Raw genomic sequence first — 19,654 nt, forward strand, 5'->3', positions numbered from 1 at the left:
TGTAAATAAATAATTATTTTAAGCTTAGTATAAATTCAGAATTAACTAGAAAAAAAACGGATCAAAAAATTTTTTCTGTGTACAATTAACTTGCCTGGCAGCCCCATGAAATACGAGATGTCACCTGCCTATCGATAGTACGCCTATCGAACTGGCTCCGGTTCCAGATCCGCCAATCGGATCAGGCACGAGCCAAACAACCCTACGTGTCAGTCTCATGCGTCGGTGTAAATACAAAGTTTTTTAAATTCGCGGCGTGCAATTCTCGCTTAATCTCGCAGCAGCAACAGCTTTTGCCCCGCCCCCTTAACCGCTTCGCTCCCGCAGCGCTGACCGTTGATCGAAAGTTAACGGGGAGCAGCGACTAAAACGATAACTCCACTGCGACATCAGCTGGAGCTGCCGGAGGAAAAGTGCAAGGGAAAGCGGAAAGGAAAGCCAGACAAAATACTTAATATATAAAAGTCGCAAACGGAGATGGCGGGTCAAAAGTTCCAGTATGATGAGAGCGGCGGAACTTTCTACTACTTTGTGTTATCTTTCTTGGCGCTAATATTGATACCGACCACCATTTACTATTGGCCACGTAAAAAGAAAGAAGGTTAGTGCCGAATGCCCCGCCGATTTTAATCGCACTCTCTTCGCTCTTGTTTTTTCGTTCCACCTGCAGCTGTGCGCGGGTGTATGTGTGTCTAGTAAGACATAGGCATACATGTGATTACCCCTCTCCTCTCACTTGCTCTTCCGCATTGCAAATGGACACGTTCCAATAAGTTATTCTAACAACGTCAGCTCAGCGTCTTCGTATGGGTGAAAGCTGCGATTACCGCAAGTCGGGCTCTCTCTTCACTTCCCAACTGGAACAGCTCTGCACTCCACGAGCGTTCATGCGTTGTAAATCGCGATAACGCGACATTGTCACCGTGATCGGTGGTGATCAAAAAAAGTTATCTTTGATCTTGAAACGTGTGAACTTTGCACTCACAACATTGTAATCTCTCTTACTATTCTTCCTTTTTCCGTTTCTGTAATGCTGGCATTTCCGGTTAAAAATATTGCACCGGCTCAAAATAATAGTTCAATCTTATTCAATTTAAGAGGAAAAAAAAAACAAATACTTTGGGTTCTTAGGATAATGAATTCCCTAGTTCTAGAAAAAATTCGTATTTTTGGAAAAAACAATCAGGCTAATGCAGTAGTCTGATTGGAACAAATAACGATTAAAACCCTAAATTAACCTTCATAAATATAGGCTTTAACTTATATAAATGAAACGTATCACATCGTTTTTAAAAACATCTATTCCCATATTTTCCTGCAGATCAAGGCAAGCTAAAGGAGGAATGTCAGTGCGCCGACTGCCTCAAAAAGAAGACCATCTTGGCCAATGCCGAGCCGTACAGAGCCCTGACATCATGGACCATCAAGCTGACCATTGTGCTGGGCTGGGCCCTGCTGCTCTTCCTCACGTACCGCGTCTCGCAGTTCGACTACGAGATGGCCAGCTTCGATCCCTTCGAGATCTTGAATGTGCCGCCGACCTCGTCGCAGGCGGAGATCAAGAAGGCCTACTACCGGCTGTCCAAGGTGCTGCATCCGGACAAGGAGACGGGTGACGAGAAGTCCTTCATGATGCTGAGTAAGGCGTACCAGGCGCTCACCGACGATGTGGCCAAGGAGAACTACGAGAAGTATGGTAACCCGGATGGTCCGGGTGCCATGTCCTTTGGCATTGCTCTGCCCTCGTGGATCGTGGAGAAGGAGAACAGCGTTTGGGTTCTGGGCCTGTACGGGCTGGTCTTCATGGTGGCCATGCCCTCGGCGGTGGGCGTTTGGTGGTACCGATCGATCCGCTTCAGCGGCGACAAGGTGCTCCTGGACACCACCCAAATGTATTTCTACTTTATCCACAAGACGCCGCACATGCTGCTCAAGCGGGCACTTATGGTGCTGGCTGCCAGCCTGGAGTTTGACAAACGGCACAATTCGCAGGTGCAGGAGCGGCAGTCGGACAACGACGAGGTGCCAGCGGTGAGTGGATGCCTCGATCTTTCCCACCGAGCAGTGACTAATAGTAATTCTCCCCCCTCCAAAACACACAGCTCATCCGGCAGCTACCCAATCTGAATGAAAAGTGCAAGGAGCATCCGCTGTGCCGCATGTACTCCATCAAGGCACGCGCCATCCTGCATGCCCATCTCAGTCGCATGCCCCTCAATCCGGAAACCCTGGAGCGTGACCGCCAGTTTGTGGTGAAGAAGTGCCCCTATCTGGTGCAGGAAATGGTCTCGTGCGTCCACCAACTGGTCATGATGGCCTATGCCCGCCGTGTGCCCCGCCTGCCCAGCATCGAAACGATTGAGAACTGCATGAAGATGTCGCCCATGATCATCCAGGGTCTGTGGGAGTTCAAGTCGCCGCTGTTGCAGCTGCCCCACCTCACCGAGGATCACCTGTACTTCATGAACAAAAAGCGGCACGTGAAGAACCTGCAGCAATTCGCCCAGCTAAAGCCGGAGGAGAGCCGCCAGCTGTTGAAGAATCTATCGGACTTTGAGTACGAGAACACCATGAAGGTGTTGGGCAAGATGCCGCTGATCGACTTCTCCATCCGTTGCGAGGTTATTGACGACGAGAACACCAATGTGGTGACCGCCGGAGCAATAGTTACGGTTACGGTCACGCTGGAGCGCAAGGACATGAAGACGCTGTTCGGCGACACCAAGGCGCCCGAAAAGCAGGGCATCAAGGACGAGGCCAACGAGGAGGCTGCCGGGGATGAGGATGAAGCTGCGGCCGCCGCTGTGCCGGCGAAGAAGGCATCCGCCTGGGCAAAACCACGCAAAGGAGGCAAGGGTAAGGGTGGCAAGAAACCGGCCCAAAACCAGAAGAACAACCAGAAGAAGGTGCCAGCCAAGGTGGCAACCACGTCTGCGACCACGGCCTCCGAGGATCAAGCAACGGCGGGCAACTCCGATGCCGAATCTGAGGCTGGAAATGCGGAGGGCAGCGACGTGGAGTCGGCTGCCGGCAGTGGCAGCGAGGACGAGGAGAAGGGCAAGAACAACTCCTCGCTGGACGACGACGATGACGAGGAGTGGGAGCGACTGCAGGCCAAGCTTAACAAGAGGGAGCGGCTCGAGGGCAAGTCCCGTCTGTCGCACACCGTCCACTGCCCCTACTTCCCCGAGGAGAAGCAGGAGTACTGGTGGACCTACATCTGCGACCGCAAGTCGCGCACCCTGCTGACGGCGCCCTACCACGTCACCAATCTGGTCGAGAAGGAGGAGATCCAGCTGAAGTTCACCGCCCCACGCTGGCCCGGCGTCTACACGTTCACCGTGTGCCTCAGATCGGGTGAGTTTCTAAAAAGGGGAAACGCTTCAAAATTTCATGTCTTAATAGTTAAGATAAATGTTGATGCATTTAGAACTCTGATTGTTCTCTGGTGCGATGGTTATTGATTGCTTTCTCCATCTTTCAGATTCATATCTGGGCATGGACCAGCAGCAGGAGCTAAAACTGGATGTGCAAAAGGCGCCTGCACCACCGACAGACCATCCCCAGTGGGATCTGAGCGAATCGGAGCCGGAGCACAACGATCAGCAGGAGAACCTGAGTGACTACACCACAGACACGTCCGACGAGGAGGACAGCGACTAGATGGACAGGCCGCCGGATCGACGGACGGACGGATGGATGGACGGACGGATGGACGGACGTCCCGCCCCCAATCAACCTCAACCTCCTCTTCTCTATTTCTGTGGGACGGAAGAAAAGCCTCTTTGTTTTCCTTTTAGTAAATGAGTTTTGCGTGGCGGAGGAGGCACACCAATAATGCGACCCCTTCCTTCGCGTTTTTACTAGTTTTGTAATGGAAAAGACCCCGGACTAGTGCGTAAATAACTATAACTTCATTTTACCGTGTACTGTACTAAACATAATTATAATGTACTGTATATTTAATTATTTGGATACAAGAACTAAAAGTGAGACACGTAAATACAAAAGTCTATTGATATTATTACTCTTGTTGTGTGGTCAATAAACTGAAAATTATCATCGGGCTTGTTAGGGTTTTCCACACATATTTTAAATCGAATTTGCTGAATTTACTTTAAACCATTAAGTTGTTACTAATCATCACAATAATTTTAATCAGTACATGATGTATTTCATTTAAAATATATTTTGTTGTTAATGTTTCTGACGATCGTTTCTTCTTAACGATCTTGAAGCTCACCGATTTTTTCAATTAGTATTACACTTTTAAAATAATTTAATTGTTCAGTTTTTTTAATAATTCTAGACTGGTAGTGAATTTATTTTAATAAAGTCTAAAAATGGGATATAAAATTAAATGTATTTAAAAAAAATCACAAAACATTAAAAATCAGCATAAATAGGTAAAAACCGCAACAAGCCCAAATGTCTTTAAAAATAATAATTTCGAGTAAAAATTATAACGCAGCTGCCTCTGCCAACGTCGACGCCTACTGTGCAGCCGCTGCCCGTTCGCTGTCCAATAAGAGGTCCGATTGGGAATCTGAGGAGGTGGGCGTCTTCACTGCTGCTGATGATGTTGTAGTCGCTGTTAACTTCTTTTGTTGTTGATGTTGTTGTTGTTGTTGTGGGCAGACATTTGAAGGGCGAAATGGGTAAATTAAAAATTAAATTCACATAAAGCCTTAGTCTAGGGTTCGTTACCCGTCACCAGATTCGTTATTAATGTTTTCTTGTTTCTATTTACAAAACTTTTCGGTATTATTTGGCTAAATGTGCGTTTTTATGTGCGAGTGTGTGTTTGGGTGCATTGGTGTTTGTGATGCGGATGTCAGTGTGTGGTTGTTGTTGTCGTTTTAATCGATTTTGGTAGTTGATGGTTATTCCTCTTCCTCGCTTTCTTCGGAAGATTGTTCCTCGGCAGATTTACTACTCTCTACATTTTGGGGCGTGTCTTCTACTGACGTTCCTTCAGGTTTCTCATTCTCGGTGGTTTCTTTATCCACATCTTCGTCTTCTTTTTTTGAACTCTCTGATTCTTTGGTTTCTTCTGAATTTGGCGCAGTATCCTCTTTGGGTTCAGTTTCTTCTTTGGATTCAGGTTCTACGTCAGTTTCTTCTTTGGTATTTTCTTCCTCAGTTTCTTCTTCTTTGATATTTTCCACCTCTTCTGGAGTAGTTTCTGCTTCATTTTCTTTGACATTTTCTACTGCCGTTTCTCCTTGGACATTTTCTTCTTTCATTTCTTCTTGGACATTTTCTACTTCCTTTTCTTCTTTGGTAATATCTACTTCATTTTCCTCTTTGGTGTTTTCTTCTTCAGTTTTATCGGTGCTATTTTCTGTTTCTGTTTCTTCTTCGGTATTTTCTTTTTCGGTTTCCTCCTTGGTGTTCTCTGCTTCGCTTTCTTCCTTGGCTTTTTCATCCTTTGATTCTTCACCAATTGGTTCTTTGGTTGTTTCTACTTCAGTTTCGTCTTTATTATCATCTTTCTCTGATTTTTCTTCATCTTCTTCTTCGGCCTCAGAGGAAGATTCTGATGCTTCTTTTGCATCACCTTCCGCGGTGCTCTCATCCTTACCGTCTTTCGTACTTTCTCCCTCTGGTTTTTCTTCGGTCTTGTCTTTCTCGGATTTTTCTGTAGTACCTTCCTCCTCAGATTTTTCTTTGGTTTCATCTCCCTCGGTTTCTTCAGTTTTTTCTAATTCTTCATCAGTGTAAAAATCTTGATTAGAGCCTTAAGACATTCTTCTACCTTTACCTGTAGTTGTATCCTCCTTTTTGGTATCCTCGGATTCTTCAACCTCCGCAGTCTCAGTCTTTTAGTGGGTGGTTGGTTTGTTGAGGGTGCGAATGTTTGTGGGTTTTTGAATGGTAGTTTTTGTTTTTTTTTTTTGGAGGGAATTGGAAATGTATATACAAGATCAGATCAGTGGGATTTCTACCTAAGCTGGTCTACTGCAGTGCAAGATCATGCTGTTGTTAGCTTCTGCGAGCTCTACAAATCTAGTGTTATGATTCGTACATGCAGGATCTAACGATCTATTACCTTTTCTTCAGTATTTTCCTTGCCCTCTTGATCCTCGCCTTCTGTTTTCTCCTTTTCTTCGCCGTCCTTGTCTTCGTTCTTTGGAGAATCACGCAATTATTAGTAATGAATTAACATTACAAAATAGTTTTATAAAGTTCGTTGTTTAGGGCACGTATAATACTCAAGAGAGCTTAGAATGTTATATTGTTGAAAAACTTATTTTTCATGAGCGCTTAAAAACTTTTTAATTTCGATATCTGTATGTTTAGTTTGCAGTGCATTTCTTTCGCTAGGCAACTCGCAGTTAGTTTTTGCTATGCTGTTAAAGATTAGGTGTGTTATAAAAGTGTTAGAAAAACAAGCTGGCTGTTGGTTACGATTTTTTTTAGTTAATACAAATATATTTCCTTTTATTACAGGGACAGCGCATTTTTATGTTTTAGCATTAACATAACGGCTGCACAAAAAGTTTCAGCTCTCTACACTAATCCAACTTAGGCTTAAGTGCTGGCGTGTATTCCGAGTCCATACAGGTGGTGTATAAATGGTACATACAAAGGTGTTGGATGTAAGTTAATGAATATAAATATTTTGATTAAAATTGTCTTTTCCTCTGGGGTTAACACAATCGATCGCCCCCGCTTAATATGCTCGTAAACTTAGCTTAAGAACCGCAGTCGTCATGATGAATTCGTTAAAAAATTAAACATAATAAGAAGAATAGACAAGTCGATTTTTGATTGTTAATCCTAATAAAGTTTGGGGAATTGGTTTGCATAAAGAATTGTATCTTTAAATACATTTTCAAAATTTCTCTGGATTTTCTAAAATGAATTCAATCAGTGAATTCAAATTCAATCAATACCTATAATTGTTAATTAATATTTGTAAACCCTGCATAAATTGAACAATGAATTTGAAACCACTTACAAATTGTGAGTTTCCACAAAAGTCCAATTTCAACCATTCCATTTTCCCCAAACCTTATGGGCATAAAAACCAAAATCAGGTGTTATAAATATATAGATATAGAGAGTTGGTAGTGTCTGTGCTGTTAGATAACATTAGGGGTTATTGCTGCTGTTAACTGAAGGGCTTTAGTTTCAAGACGTTGCTGTTAATTCTATTGCTGTTTGCTGCAGATAATCACTGCCTTCGTATTGTGACGTCGTAACAGTTAACGGAAAATACGTGAAAATAGCTGAAGCTCAAACCTCGGCCTTCTCCGCATCGCCATCGCCATCGCCATCGCCGGCCTCCGGCTTCTCCGCTTCCGCCTCCTCCTTCTTGGCCTCGCCGTTCTCCTGCTTCAGTTCGATTTGGGCGGTACTCACAGCCGTGGTGTCGGCGGTGGCCAGTTTGAGGAACACCTCCAGGGTGTCGATCTCGTTGGCCATGTCGAAGGCGTCGTAGTCACCGCAGTACTCCTCGTCGTTGAACAGCTGGGGAGGCAGCGGATGCCGGGGCTCCGGATCGCTGACCGTTCCGCCGCTGCTAGTCGATTTGTTCTGCATCAGCTCCTTCTCGGACTCCTTGCCGGGCTCCGTGATGTCCACCGTGTCGTACTTGATGTTCTTGCTGTCCAGGATCATCAGCACGCGCTGCTGGCGCTTCTTTACCTACAAAACAAAATGGGTGTCAGTTAAATTTAAACTTAAAGCTATGTTGTTGATTTTATAAATATTTAAGGTTGAAGAAAATATTTTTAAATTTTTGATGTTTCTATGTTTTATTTCAAGATGTCTTTTAAAGCCTTAAAGTAATAAAATCAACATTTTTCCCATAAACTAATTTAAATTTATTTCAGTGTAACTTTCTTACAAACTGTTAGTCAACACAGTTAACTACAGCGATGACTTATCGGTAATAAAATGTTACCGGCAAGCCCAAACGCACACATGCACACCCACTTACACTCCTCCGCTATATAACATAAACACACATATAAACAATGTCTCCCGATATGATAAAGCTCCTAATTAAAGTGGTTTGTTGAACACAACTAATTAACTGGCTATAACCAGATTTCGTGCATACTTTTTTTTAGAAGTGTAAATAAAATAAAAACAAAAGCATTGTGACCTGCACAATGACCGTTATGTTATTGTTCTTATTGGGAGAGACTTTGCCAATTGAACAAAGGCGACGGAAAAAAGCAAGGGAAGGGGGGAGAGCGAATGAGTCACACGCCCACACAGGCAGCCCACGCAACTGCGATCAATGGAAATCTCTCTCTTCCATGAACAATTTACAGTTCACAGTGGAATAAGCTTATATGGGCAATGAAATGTGTGTTTGTGCTGCTTCTTGCAACCACCAACGCTCGCAAGCACACTCGAGAAAATACCACTTGTTTTTCTTTGACTGTACATACAAACTTACATACCACACACTACATCATCATCGTCATCATCGCACGCACATACAACACATACACACAATGCAGCAGAATTAGAATTAGCAATGCATTCGTCACCACTTTGGTTTTGTTTTTTTTTTTCTCTTTTTTTGTTTGCTGCAAATAACAGGGCCAAACATTCCAATAACATGACACTATCTCCGGTCTTAAAAACGCCACGCCCACAAACTCACCTCCTTGTTGCCGGACATTCCGCTGACGTAGACTTTCAAGACCATTTTGCAGTTAAATATGTCCTCCCAGAGTATATTTATGATACTTTGCGACTAAAATCCTCTGGCTACTTTCACAGCGATTAAAAATATTTTTAGATCTTTTCTTTTCCTACTTTCTTCCGTCCTGCGCCCCTACGTAATGTTTTTTCACTGGTGACGAAGGCACACGAACTGGGCAAGGTCGATGATTTTTGAATCTAAAAACTGCGAAGACGCAGATAAAAAAGTGCGATGTTGTTGCTTATAAAAGTGCAAAACTATTTGATATTTATCAAGAGTGGAAATTATTTCCTACTTTGTCGTTGAACCGAATAGTGTGATCGCTGGACGATGGTTCTAAAATACCATCCGGCTAAGAAAATATACTACAAAAATCATTTAAAAATACCGTAAGTTAACCTGTGATAAAAGTAATTTGTATTTAATTTTTCTATTCATAAATATATTACAAATTGTCTTTCAGTAAATCAGCTATATATTTATTATGTCTAAAATTAAACCGCCGAGATAAATCAGTATTATACTTTTTGACATAACCTGTAACAACTATAAGCTCAGCCAGTTATATAGTTATTTTTGTATTATAAGTAGTTAATATAAATACTTGTTATTGGTATTTAAACGGTAAATTTATGGTATATTTTCAGTTAAATTAAAAAGTATTTTTAAGGTTTTTTCGTGAGCAGCGCGGTTAATTATAACGCTCCATCTGCGGTCACACTGTTTCCGTCGTCACGCACGCATCGTCGTCCATTTTTGCCAAGAACCGAGACGAAAATTTGTAAATTAAACAGCAAGCGAGTCGAAGACGACAAACACCTACCGACAGTGCATTTTAGTGGCCTTTGAAATACTGCTCAAACAACCAGCAAGCAATAGCAATACTAATTTCTACCCAAAAATATAGATTAACCACCTTAACTGGAGTTTGGTACGTGAATGTGCGTGCGTATGTGCCAGCGGAGTAGTGGCACAATAAAAAAGTAAATAAAGCGCGTGTGAAGTGGTGCAGAAAGTGAAAAGCGAGCGGAAACAAACCAAAATTAAATAAAACGTAAGTGCAATGGTGTGAAAAGTGGTTTGGGCATTTTTCTTCTGGAAAGCTGATAATGATATGCGTTTCGACCATTTTTAAAATTTCATGAAATCAACATTCCAACTCACAACGGTGTGCGTGTGCAGGCGGGAGCGAGACAACTAGTGTGATCGCAGTAGCTGCTGCCATTTCGGTTTCGTTTGGCTTTTTTTTTAAACTAATCTTTGGTATTTGTCACGTAAAGAGTAAATCGCTAAAAACTAAAAGCGTATTTAACATTGTTAAAAAAAGGTATAAATTAATTGTAGAGAGAGAGAAGCTAACACACACACACACGTGTTGCTGTTACTCAAAAGGGAAGTGTGTGTGTTCAGTGTTAAAAACAGCTGGTACAGCTGGCCTTTGCAGCGAAGAAGAAGATAGTGGGAAGAGTGGAAGAAGAAGCAGAAAGTGGAGAGAGAAGAACACGCTTATTATCCTGCGTAGTTTCCTTTTAAAGGTGGTTGTTCTGATATTACGTTACAGTTTACACTTTTCTCTGCTCCTTTTTTAGTCCTGCATTGCTATGCATTTACTGCTGCCTTTGTCCGTGGTGGTTTTTATTTAATTGCGCTGCGCCACTTCATTTCTTTGGTTTCTCTTTCTGTTCAAAGATTCGGAATGGGAATCGGGTTCCGATATGGTGTCGCCCTCTTCAAGCAGCTGCTTGCAGGGCATCAGAGCTGCCGGTGCTAGCCAAAAAAAGCGAGCTAGAAAATATATTTGATTTTTAGGCTTAAAATGTACTACTAACTAAAGTGAATAGTAGAAGGTTTGATAGAATTTTCGTGACTGATGTGAAGCGGTTTCACTTTCTTACAAGATGGCAAAATTATTAAAAAAAAATAATTATATAAATTACTTGCAAATTATTATAGTTAACATATTTAATTTATAACATATTTATGTTTATAAAAATCACTAATTTTTTAGAGGAGCATGCAAAATTCAAAAATAAGCTTAGAATTACTAAAAGTCATTTAGCAATCAAATGTTTAACAACAAAAATATAACATTTATGGATTTTTTAAATCTTACTATTTTATATTAAACTCTTAAATTTTCAACTTAAGGTTAAAACTCTTGAAGTACCTAATTTAAGATTGATAATATCGTGACGAATGCGAAAATGGGAACAATAACTCGCATGATTTGTTCGAATTAAGTTTTCCACTTCTCTTTTGCCATGAGTATTTTGTCTTAAACGTCATCAGAGTTATTAAAGTTAGGCGAACTTGGTTTCTTAAAAGCCGTTTACTGACGTTTTAATTTTATTAATTGTTTGCTTAGAAAAAAGATTGGCTGGCCGTAATTATAGCTAAATAACATTTTTTTTACTATATTAAGTCTTGATTTATGCAGGTTTTTGTGTGGTAAAAGGTAAGGTCTTGGAAGTCATCGTGTAATTTTACCTGTGCCTCTTTTAATTTTGCTTACCAAACCCCTTTTAAATGGTATAGCTTATTTGATTATTAAATAGAAAACTGCGTTTTGTTGTTTTTTTTTAAATACATCCCCTCTAGCTGTAGCATTGAAGAAACTAGTTATCTTATGACTTTGTATTATTTAAAAAATCACGACCCAGAAGCGATAAGATAAGGACGCGTTTATTTAACAGCTATATTTAGCAGAGAAAGCCAAACTGCCAGCACTGGCAGGCCATAAATCGTTGCACCATTTTCTTTTATTGGCTGCGTGTGCGTGAGTAACACGCCTGTGAATCCTGTTTTTCCTTGAAACAAGTTTGTGGCCTTTTATCTGCCAGCAAGGTGTTCACTTCCCTTTACTCATTCATTGTTTGTATCTCCATTGCAGCCGACGCTTCATTATCCATTCGCAGCATCCAGTATCCGAAATCGAGGCAATAATCATCAGCTACCCACAATCAAGGTAGCCATCCATCAGAAGAGCCCCGAGAAGGAAGAACCACAATCATAGCGATGGCCTGTGCAACCCTGAAACGCGCTTTGGACTGGGAGTCGATGAACCAGCGTCCGCCGAAGCGCCGGCGCTGCAATCCTTTCGGCCAGGCCGGGAGCAGCGCCAGCCCATCGTCCCCGTCCCGCGACGGTCCTAGCACCTCGGCGGGCCTGCCCCACACGCCCACCAACCGATTCGCCAAGGACAACACTGAGCCAAGTCCGTTCAGCGAGGCCTCGCTGGCCAAAATGTCACCAGGTGAGAGATTCGGGATGGGATACCTTTATGGCTACAGGTCCAATTAGTGGGGTTAACCTGTGGAAAATTAAGCCTTTTCCAGCAATAGCTGTTGACAATATTAGGGAAAAATTATTATTTGCTTTATTAGGAACTAAAGTTATCCCACGTACTACGTTTATAATCCTTTTTTCAACATAAAACTTAAAAAAAACTTTCTATTAGCATTACCAAATAGATGAGTGTGAATATGAATATCATTTTTGTAAATTTAAAAGCGAATTTGATTTAAAAAGCCAATATATGTTAAACAATACAGTGTTGGTTTTTGATTTTAAACGAGTTCTTTCTCCTGCCTTAATTACTTAGAAAAAAATAATTTTCCATTTATACATAAAACATTTTTTTAGCAATTAAAATTTTAAAAGTAAGTTGGTTAGAGTGTATGTCTTTTTTCTTGTAAACATTTTTTTTTCATGTACTTGCTAACTAAAATTTCTAAAATGTTTTGTCTGTATATTGTTTTATTTTATTCTGAACTATAAGCAAGTAGAACCATAAGCAAACTTAAATAAACCTTTCCGAAATTGCAGACAAAATGGCCGAGAACTTGTGCAATGAGATCAAGAGACTGCACAAGCGCAAGCAGCTGCCGATCACCTCGTCGGCCTTGGAACGCATGCAGGACTCGGAGTCCAGCGGATCGGAGATGGGACCGGAGAGTCCGCGTCGCCCGGACAGCCCACCGAACCTGATGCGCCACGGCGAGAAGGCCCTGTTCACGTTCAAACAGGTGCAGCTCATCTGCGAGAGCATGATCAAGGAGCGGGAGAACCAGCTCAGGGAGCGCTACGAGTCCGTGCTGACCACCAAGCTGGCCGAGCAGTACGATGCCTTCGTCAAGTTCACATACGATCAGATACAGCGTCGTTACGAGGCAGCGCCTAGCTGTGAGTTCCAATCGATATCCTTTCTGCGATGTTATCTTAATTAATAATGATTAATCTTCTCTTTTTAGACCTGTCGTAAGACTGTGTGGGGAGCTCGAGCCTCGAAAAACAGAAATTAATAATTGCACTACGATCTTATGTGACGGTAGATCTACCGCGACAACAACAGCCCTCATATAAACTAAAAACAAACAACAAATAAGAAACACAAAACAACATAAAACTAAAAAAAAAAACAAACAAAAAAAAAACAAACTACAACATACATCGTGTTTAATATATTTTGAAATACACGCGAAGAAAGCAGTTATAGTTTATGCCTAGATTTACATATATATTGTATCGGTTAGCAGCAAAGGGATGAATTATTTAACAGCAAGCAGAAACAAACAAAAAGAATGAAACCAACAAATCTTGTTAAATTTATGTTTTTCACATAACGAAAATTCTAAATAAAATGACAAATATCTGATATGAAGAACTATAAGCACACAGCCACTGCAGACATATGGTGCATCCGTAGAGAGAACGATTCAATGAAACCTCAAACGTAGCTTCGTACATAGCAGACCGACAGAATTGGTAAATATAATGTTAGGTACATGTAGCATATAAGATATTATGTAAAACGTATCAAACTATACTGTTTTTTGAAATAGTAATTTATGAGCGGAATGCCCTGTGCGAAAGAAGCGAACATTAAATCATCAACAAAGAGAACTCACTACTCATGAAGAACACTTTTCATAGTTTATTTTTGCATATAAGTTGTACTAAGGCAAGAAACGAGCGCTTGACTTTATCTATTTTATCGAGTATCGTTTGTTAATTGTTTCTTCCTTTGATGCGAATTATGGCAAAGCAATGTAAACACACAAAGCAACTGAAAACTTTCGATTTGCTTTATAGCGTATGGAAAATGAATACGAAATAAAAAAAAATAAACAAAAAAAAGTAATTCATTAAGTCAAATTGAACGCTTTCAAATAATATACGCTTGACAGAAGACGTTTCATGTTCATTACAAATATTTTTTTCACATCTTGAAGAATATATGCAAGAATATATGATATATATATATTTTTCAATTACCGCAATCATACATACTTTACATTAGTAATTTAAACTTAAAATTAGTAAAGAAATGCCATTTTTATATTAAAACAAACAAAAATAAAATGATGAATTGTACGCCCGCTGGTCTTTTCATTTTAAAGCTTTTAATTCTGTTTGTGAAATGATCTTTAAATTTCATCCGTTTGTAACCTCCATTATTATTTATAACCCACCCAAAATTTCTTAATAAAGCGTAATTGGTTCAGGTTGATTTAAAAGTGAGCTGGTGGTAAAAGAAAGCTTTGAGCCATGATTATTAAACACATTTTGTTCAGATTGATTGACATTTTAACAATGGGTTTCTTTTTTCAGATAAACCGGATTAAAATAAATTATCATCTGATGAATGAATAAAACAATCTTTACAGTGGTTTCTCCAGACTTTGAGAATATTCATTTTGATTTATTGATTTTTGTGCGTTCAACAGAAACTTTCCAAACTTATCACTAATTAACTAAAAATACGCTTGTTTCACATGCTTACAATTACATAATAATGCATTAAAAGTCTTCAATAATAAATACATTTAGTTCAAAACTCATTTGAACGGAATGAGAGGAGGGTTTCTTATCATCTTTACCAAATAGCAGCCGATGCGGAGCGTCTCCCGGCTAAGAAAACTTCGATTTTTAAATTCCACACGTAAAACTAAGGAAGGGCTCTGTGGGACACCACATGGTTCTAGATATGGGGGGAATACGACCCGGAAGGCACTACGAATGGTAGAAGTGCATACAATAATACAAGGAGGAAAGGGAGAGGGAGCTGTAAAGGAAAGGATAAAATGGAAATTTTGAAATAAAAATATCAGTCGGTATGGTTGATTTCTGCATGTTTGCTTTTCGAAGAACGGCATCGATAAACGGATGTGGAAGAACGAGTGGCTGTGGAAATCAGAGCTGCTTCTTTTCCTTCAGCGGCGTATCCTTGGAGGGTTCCTGGCTCGCGGCAAACGTCGTCCTGGAGAAGGGATCCACGCTGGCGTCCTTGAAGGCCTTCTTCTGCGGCTGTAAACTATTTGCCGGCAAAGGCGCAGGCGTCGGAGCAATCAAGGATGTGGCAGCCGTGGATTGAGCACTATTCAGATGCGTCTTGCTGCTGTGGTGTCCCAATCCTCCCACCACCGACTGGTGAGGACTGAAGAAGGCGGATGCAGCCGTTCCATTGTGCAGACGTTGATCCGATTCGGAGCCAAAGATAATATCCGTCGAGTTCTCGGACAGCCGGGAATTTACCCAGCATCGCTTTATTGTAATGACTAATTGCTCCTTGGCCTTGAGGATCTGATCAATAATCCCATCGATTAGGGAACCCAGTGTGTCATATTCATTGGGCACCATACCATCGACGCTGTTCTCGAAGTAGCTGAACATGGGAAACCAAACACGCGTCCTCTTGGAGTCGCTTTGCATGAGTGCCTGTTGAAAAGGGTAACGTTTAGTTGGAATCTCTGTAATATTATCATTAATTAAAAACTGTTAGCTTAAAGTTACAAACTAAAGCCGTCTTTACAATAAAATCGAGATTATATCACTAGTGCTAGCTCGACTTGCTTCGGTTTGCTTATAAATTTAAGCTCTAAATGGACAAATATAAATATGAAATCGGTATAGCTATCGAAATTTAAAAGATTTCGGCAAGCATATACGTTAACTGATATATTTTAAAAATAAAATCAGTTTTACAAATTTCAAAATATTCAGAGAGGCTTATCCCGTCCTGATCTATAGGAAATTAATCTCTAAAGGTTTGTTATTTTCTCCAACTACTCACCCTGTTATTAGCCAAAGTATGATAATACAGAAACAGCCTGGAGGTGATATAGAAGGCCACAAACACATCGATGGAGTAGTGCTCGTGGGCGGCCAGGATAAAGAAGATGCCGAACATGTTGAGCAGCCAGGTGAGCGTGTGCAGGAAGTACAGATTCCTTGGCGTGTCTGCGAGAATAACAAATAAATTAGAACGCTTTTAGAACCCCTCCATGGAGGGAAACCTAAATAAAACTTACACTCCGTGATAAAGAAGTTTAGCAGGGTCAGGGCCACCGTGTGACCACTGAACATATAATCGCCGCACGTACGCACGCCCTGAATGGACATACCCAGGCCGCTCCAGATGCGGTAAGCCCGCGTCATCCGGATGATCAAGGCACCCACCATGTCCACGTTCGGATCATCGATGGCAAAGTCCTTCTGGCTGCACTGCAGATGCGTTCCAGGGACACTCAGCGAGGTGATCAGCATGGTTACGCAGCGCAGCAGGAAAACCGTACCGGCCAATGCGAAGAATCGCCTCAGGAGGACCAGTCGGTACTTGTGGAAGATCAGAACAATCACCCAAATGGTGAACAGCAGCGAGCCGGTTATCTCGCACATGTTGAAGGCCCACGGAATGTGCGGCACGTTGTCCAGGAATATGTCCGGCAACGGTGGATAGCGCTTCATGTCCGGAACCCGCTCGTGCACGATAACCATCGTCAACGAGGTTATCCAGGTGACCACAAATGAGTAGCCTGCAAGTGGTAAGAAAAAATAATATTAATAGCGGACTCCAACTGTGATTAACTTAACCGTGGTAATGAAAGAATTTAAAATTTAATACTCGATAAAATTTAATTTGAATTTAAAGTACGTATATAGGGAATATTAATATTATGACAAGGAAATTATTTAATTATGATGATTGCATTGGCTAGTTTTTAATTTATGAGTTAAGTAAATACCTATTTATTAAGTGCTTTTAGTGCTTTTAGTTAGGTATGCTTATATAGTCCAACTTATAATATTAATGGGACAAAGAATATTCATTAACAAATAAAAAAAGGGGAAAGGGTATTAAAAAAGCTTTTTATGAAAAGGTTAAAGATGACTAAAGCGAGAGAACAGATCAGATAAATATGTATATACACTTCTCGATTCTCTGATAATCAGCTTTGTTCGCATTAAAATTGCAGTATATAAAGCTCGTACCTTTATGACAAAGAAAGTCATCATTTGTTTTTTATTTTATTTAGTTGACAAATTTGGCCCCTATTTCAGAAGCTATGATACTCACAGCCCAAGCAAAGAATAATCTATTTGGTAGCTTTATCTGCCAAAATTTGGACTTATCTATTGAAATGGCCATGACAAAAGAAAACAAACACAGCCTGGTAATGATAAATGCATTATCGAAAAATAATGGCGCTGATAGGAAATTATCCTAGATAAGTCCATTGTTAAATTCGGACTTGGCTCATTTCAATATTTAATATACTTCCCGTTTATGGAAAAACATAATCTTCAGACTTAGTTATTAAATGAAAAACCAAGGCGTTTATATTTCAACAAATAATTAAAAGCAAGAATAAAGTATATGAATAATAGCGATAACTGTTGCTTCAACTGCTCAATTAAATGTAATACGATAACAAACCTGATTGTGGCAAAAAAAATTCTAAATTAAACAAAAAGAAATGCATTTTTCCAGTTAATTGATAAAACTTAAATGCGATTGAAAACTGTGCTTATGTTTTCGTTTGCCGCTAAACTGTTGCTGACTTTCCCGTAAAGCAAGTCAGCCGTTTGAAGGGTATCATAAACAAATCGGAATTTGATATTTAATGCACGCAAAGTTACACAAAAGGCACATAAGTTTGCACAAACAATGAAAACAGTAAGCCAGGCCAGAATGAGTACTCAAATAAATGCGAGCGGCGTCTCCACACGTAACCTCCAAAGTGCTCAAAATAAATAAAAGTAACGCCGTCACCAGCGCCCAGAAACTATAATTAAAGCTAGAGTGACGTATTTAGGAATAGTATAAGTATTTGAACCATTGAACTCGAAGAGAAAGCATGTTATGTTTGGTTTGTCAATGAAAAAGTATGGGTTGAAAATCTAATCCAAAACTGGGGGGACTACTTAGAAACTATATTTGAATTATAATGACGCTTTAATCAGGCATTTATAGCGTGCGTGACATTGAACTTTTAGGGGAACATATTATTCTTGGGTTATCAATTAGGAAGTGATTGATATGGGTGGAAGACAGTCAAACACACAATTAGAATGTATTTTATTAAATCAAGAAACACAAGGAAAGTGTTTATTTGTAACAGAAAACAACTAAAATACACAGTATTTACGGTACACAAGTGTCACATATGAAAAAGTTAAACAGCGGACACTAAATCGAAAATTTAGCTTCTAAAATTGTAAGGAAAATATGTATATACCCCTTGAAAGAGTAAATCGTTATGTTGTCAACTACATGCGTACGTCTGTTAATATGTGTCACAAAGTCCATAAACTATATTTAAAGATTGACGTATTCATTCGTGTTTTATCACTTAAAAAGTGTATAAAATCGTTGAAAACTGGTACTCAGCCTTAGCGTATACGTACACGTTAATGTTCATGTTATTATTTATGTACATATATTATCAATTTCCATGGGGAAACCTCTTATTTCTGAGTTATCGCAAGCAAGTGTATGGCTGATGAATTGCGTTATATAGCGAAAAGCTCTCGACAATTGGCACACGACCGATAAGCCCAGAGAAACAATCAATGAACAATTGACCTTCGTAATTGAAGGGGGGCAGTTGGGCAGGTGTGGCATATGTGGCATATGTGGAACTCACCTAAGCTCATGGCGGTCTTGAAGTATTCCGGCGGAACATAGCGTCCGCCCATGCGCAAATAGGTATCGCAATCAGACACATAGCTGGGACACTCGGGCTGCGGGCAAGGGCACGTGGTTGAGGAGGGTGGTCCACCGGGGGTCACCAGTGGCATGTAGGCCGAGTTCCCGATGCCCAGCATTACGGATTCCGCGGAGCTGTTTTTGACCAGGAGCTGTAGCTTGAGCACTGCAACCCAGAACTTCTTGAGCTCCCCAAAGGTAAGTTTGTAGCCCAGGCGATAGCGCATATCCCGAACATCTTCTTCCGTGAGGGAGAGAAGGACTTCGCCGTCGATGACCTCCTGGCGCAGGCAGTCCAGCAGAACCCTCGAGAAGTGCTCCGTGTAGCTGGCCCAGTTGGTCACATCCTCCACTGACCAGTAGGCCACCATAAGGGGATCCACGGGCTCCGGTTCGGATGTTCCATTGGTCAGGTGCTTCTCCGCCGGATCAAAGACCAGGGCCGGGGGCTCGGACGACAATCCACCGCCTTCTGAACGTGAGTGAGTCACCGTCACCGGATCGCCAATTTCACCGTCGCACATCGCGCTTTCTTTTTTCCGTTCGGTACGGCGTTCTTCTTCTGGCGTTTTTATTTCTACCGATTTTGCGATTTATCCAATCTAACAACTGTGCTGCCAAACTCAGATGAAGTGCGTCATTATTTCACTGCTGGCTGCTGCTGCGACGCATAATTAACACATCTCTAATTGCGCGTCCAGCGTTTGTTGATGTAAAAGCACATTTAATTTGGTTACTTGTAAAATCCAGCGACTACTCAGATTGCGAGAGCGAGTGAGAGCAACTGCGAGCAGCTGATTTTGAGGTCTCGCGGTGCTATCGATAGCGGGCGGGAACGTTCACTGGTTATCGATAAGCAATTAAGAAGTAACATTTAATGTAGTGTTTACACTAGCCCAAAGCTAGTTATGTTTTAATATTCTTAGAAAATAATTAGGATATTTTCTCTTTACGCAAAATACAAATGCTAAATACAAAATGGAACAAACACAAACAAA

General features: G+C 40.9%; 4 protein-coding genes across 9 annotated transcripts; 2 read left to right on the top strand and 2 right to left on the bottom strand.

Moving 5' to 3' along the window:
* The first annotated feature begins 158 nt into the window (after nucleotides 1-158).
* On the top strand, nucleotides 159-4,024 carry LOC128258062 (translocation protein SEC63 homolog). The gene is made up of 4 exons (XM_052989449.1): nucleotides 159-601; nucleotides 1,322-2,031; nucleotides 2,103-3,357; nucleotides 3,485-4,024. The coding sequence occupies exons 1-4, from the start codon at nucleotides 478-480 to the stop codon at nucleotides 3,661-3,663; spliced, it is 2,268 nt and encodes a 755-aa protein (XP_052845409.1). The 5' UTR covers nucleotides 159-477; the 3' UTR covers nucleotides 3,664-4,024.
* On the bottom strand, nucleotides 3,918-9,019 carry LOC128258070 (SH3 domain-binding glutamic acid-rich protein homolog). Of its 6 annotated transcripts, XM_052989458.1 has the most exons (6): nucleotides 8,964-9,019; nucleotides 8,627-8,872; nucleotides 7,249-7,653; nucleotides 6,053-6,130; nucleotides 5,765-5,822; nucleotides 3,918-5,710 (listed from the first exon to the last, which is right to left on the bottom strand). In XM_052989458.1, the coding sequence occupies exons 2-6, from the start codon at nucleotides 8,669-8,671 to the stop codon at nucleotides 4,884-4,886; spliced, it is 1,413 nt and encodes a 470-aa protein (XP_052845418.1). In that variant the 5' UTR covers nucleotides 8,672-8,872; nucleotides 8,964-9,019; the 3' UTR covers nucleotides 3,918-4,883. The 6 variants fall into 6 exon arrangements, with proteins under 6 accessions (XP_052845418.1, XP_052845419.1, XP_052845417.1 ...); XM_052989459.1 differs by having other exon boundaries at nucleotides 3,918-5,704; nucleotides 8,627-9,009; XM_052989457.1 differs by having other exon boundaries at nucleotides 3,918-5,704; nucleotides 5,759-5,822; nucleotides 8,627-9,009.
* Nucleotides 9,020-9,370: 351 nt separating this feature from the next.
* LOC128258083 (akirin) lies at nucleotides 9,371-14,041 on the top strand. The gene is made up of 4 exons (XM_052989483.1): nucleotides 9,371-9,722; nucleotides 11,559-11,921; nucleotides 12,494-12,850; nucleotides 12,919-14,041. The coding sequence occupies exons 2-4, from the start codon at nucleotides 11,684-11,686 to the stop codon at nucleotides 12,927-12,929; spliced, it is 606 nt and encodes a 201-aa protein (XP_052845443.1). The 5' UTR covers nucleotides 9,371-9,722; nucleotides 11,559-11,683; the 3' UTR covers nucleotides 12,930-14,041.
* Nucleotides 14,042-14,327: 286 nt separating this feature from the next.
* Nucleotides 14,328-19,459, bottom strand: LOC128258067 (ceramide phosphoethanolamine synthase). Its single transcript, XM_052989453.1, has 4 exons — nucleotides 18,595-19,459; nucleotides 15,979-16,482; nucleotides 15,741-15,907; nucleotides 14,328-15,385 (listed from the first exon to the last, which is right to left on the bottom strand). Exons 1-4 carry the CDS (start codon nucleotides 19,178-19,180, stop codon nucleotides 14,861-14,863), a joined length of 1,782 nt encoding a protein of 593 aa, XP_052845413.1. The 5' UTR covers nucleotides 19,181-19,459; the 3' UTR covers nucleotides 14,328-14,860.
* Nucleotides 19,460-19,654: the final 195 nt, after the last annotated feature.

Source organism: Drosophila gunungcola (genome assembly GCF_025200985.1).
Source record: "Drosophila gunungcola strain Sukarami chromosome 3L unlocalized genomic scaffold, Dgunungcola_SK_2 000003F, whole genome shotgun sequence".
Lineage (NCBI taxonomy): Eukaryota > Metazoa > Arthropoda > Insecta > Diptera > Drosophilidae > Drosophila > Drosophila gunungcola.

Excerpts from the sequence above, each read along its gene's own strand:
- LOC128258070 (XM_052989458.1), bottom strand. The coding sequence starts at position 8,671 with ATGGTCTTGAAAGTCTACGTCAGCGGAATGTCCGGCAACAAGGAG. Across the intron at positions 7,654-8,626 it reads GAATGTCCGGCAACAAGGAG|GTAAAGAAGCGCCAGCAGCG; the intron begins GTGAGTTTGTGG and ends TTTGTTTTGTAG. Across the intron at positions 5,823-6,052 it reads AGGAAAATACTGAAGAAAAG|ACTGAGACTGCGGAGGTTGA; the intron begins GTAATAGATCGT and ends ACCCACTAAAAG.
- LOC128258067 (XM_052989453.1), bottom strand. The coding sequence starts at position 19,180 with ATGTGCGACGGTGAAATTGGCGATCCGGTGACGGTGACTCACTCACGT. Across the intron at positions 16,483-18,594 it reads CAAGACCGCCATGAGCTTAG|GCTACTCATTTGTGGTCACC; the intron begins GTGAGTTCCACA and ends TACCACTTGCAG. Across the intron at positions 15,386-15,740 it reads ATACTTTGGCTAATAACAGG|GCACTCATGCAAAGCGACTC; the intron begins GTGAGTAGTTGG and ends CCTTTTCAACAG.
- LOC128258083 (XM_052989483.1), top strand. The coding sequence starts at position 11,684 with ATGGCCTGTGCAACCCTGAAACGCGCTTTGGACTGGGAGTCGATGAAC. Across the intron at positions 11,922-12,493 it reads GCTGGCCAAAATGTCACCAG|ACAAAATGGCCGAGAACTTG; the intron begins GTGAGAGATTCG and ends CCGAAATTGCAG.
- LOC128258062 (XM_052989449.1), top strand. The coding sequence starts at position 478 with ATGGCGGGTCAAAAGTTCCAGTATGATGAGAGCGGCGGAACTTTCTAC. Across the intron at positions 602-1,321 it reads GCCACGTAAAAAGAAAGAAG|ATCAAGGCAAGCTAAAGGAG; the intron begins GTTAGTGCCGAA and ends ATTTTCCTGCAG. Across the intron at positions 2,032-2,102 it reads ACAACGACGAGGTGCCAGCG|CTCATCCGGCAGCTACCCAA; the intron begins GTGAGTGGATGC and ends CAAAACACACAG.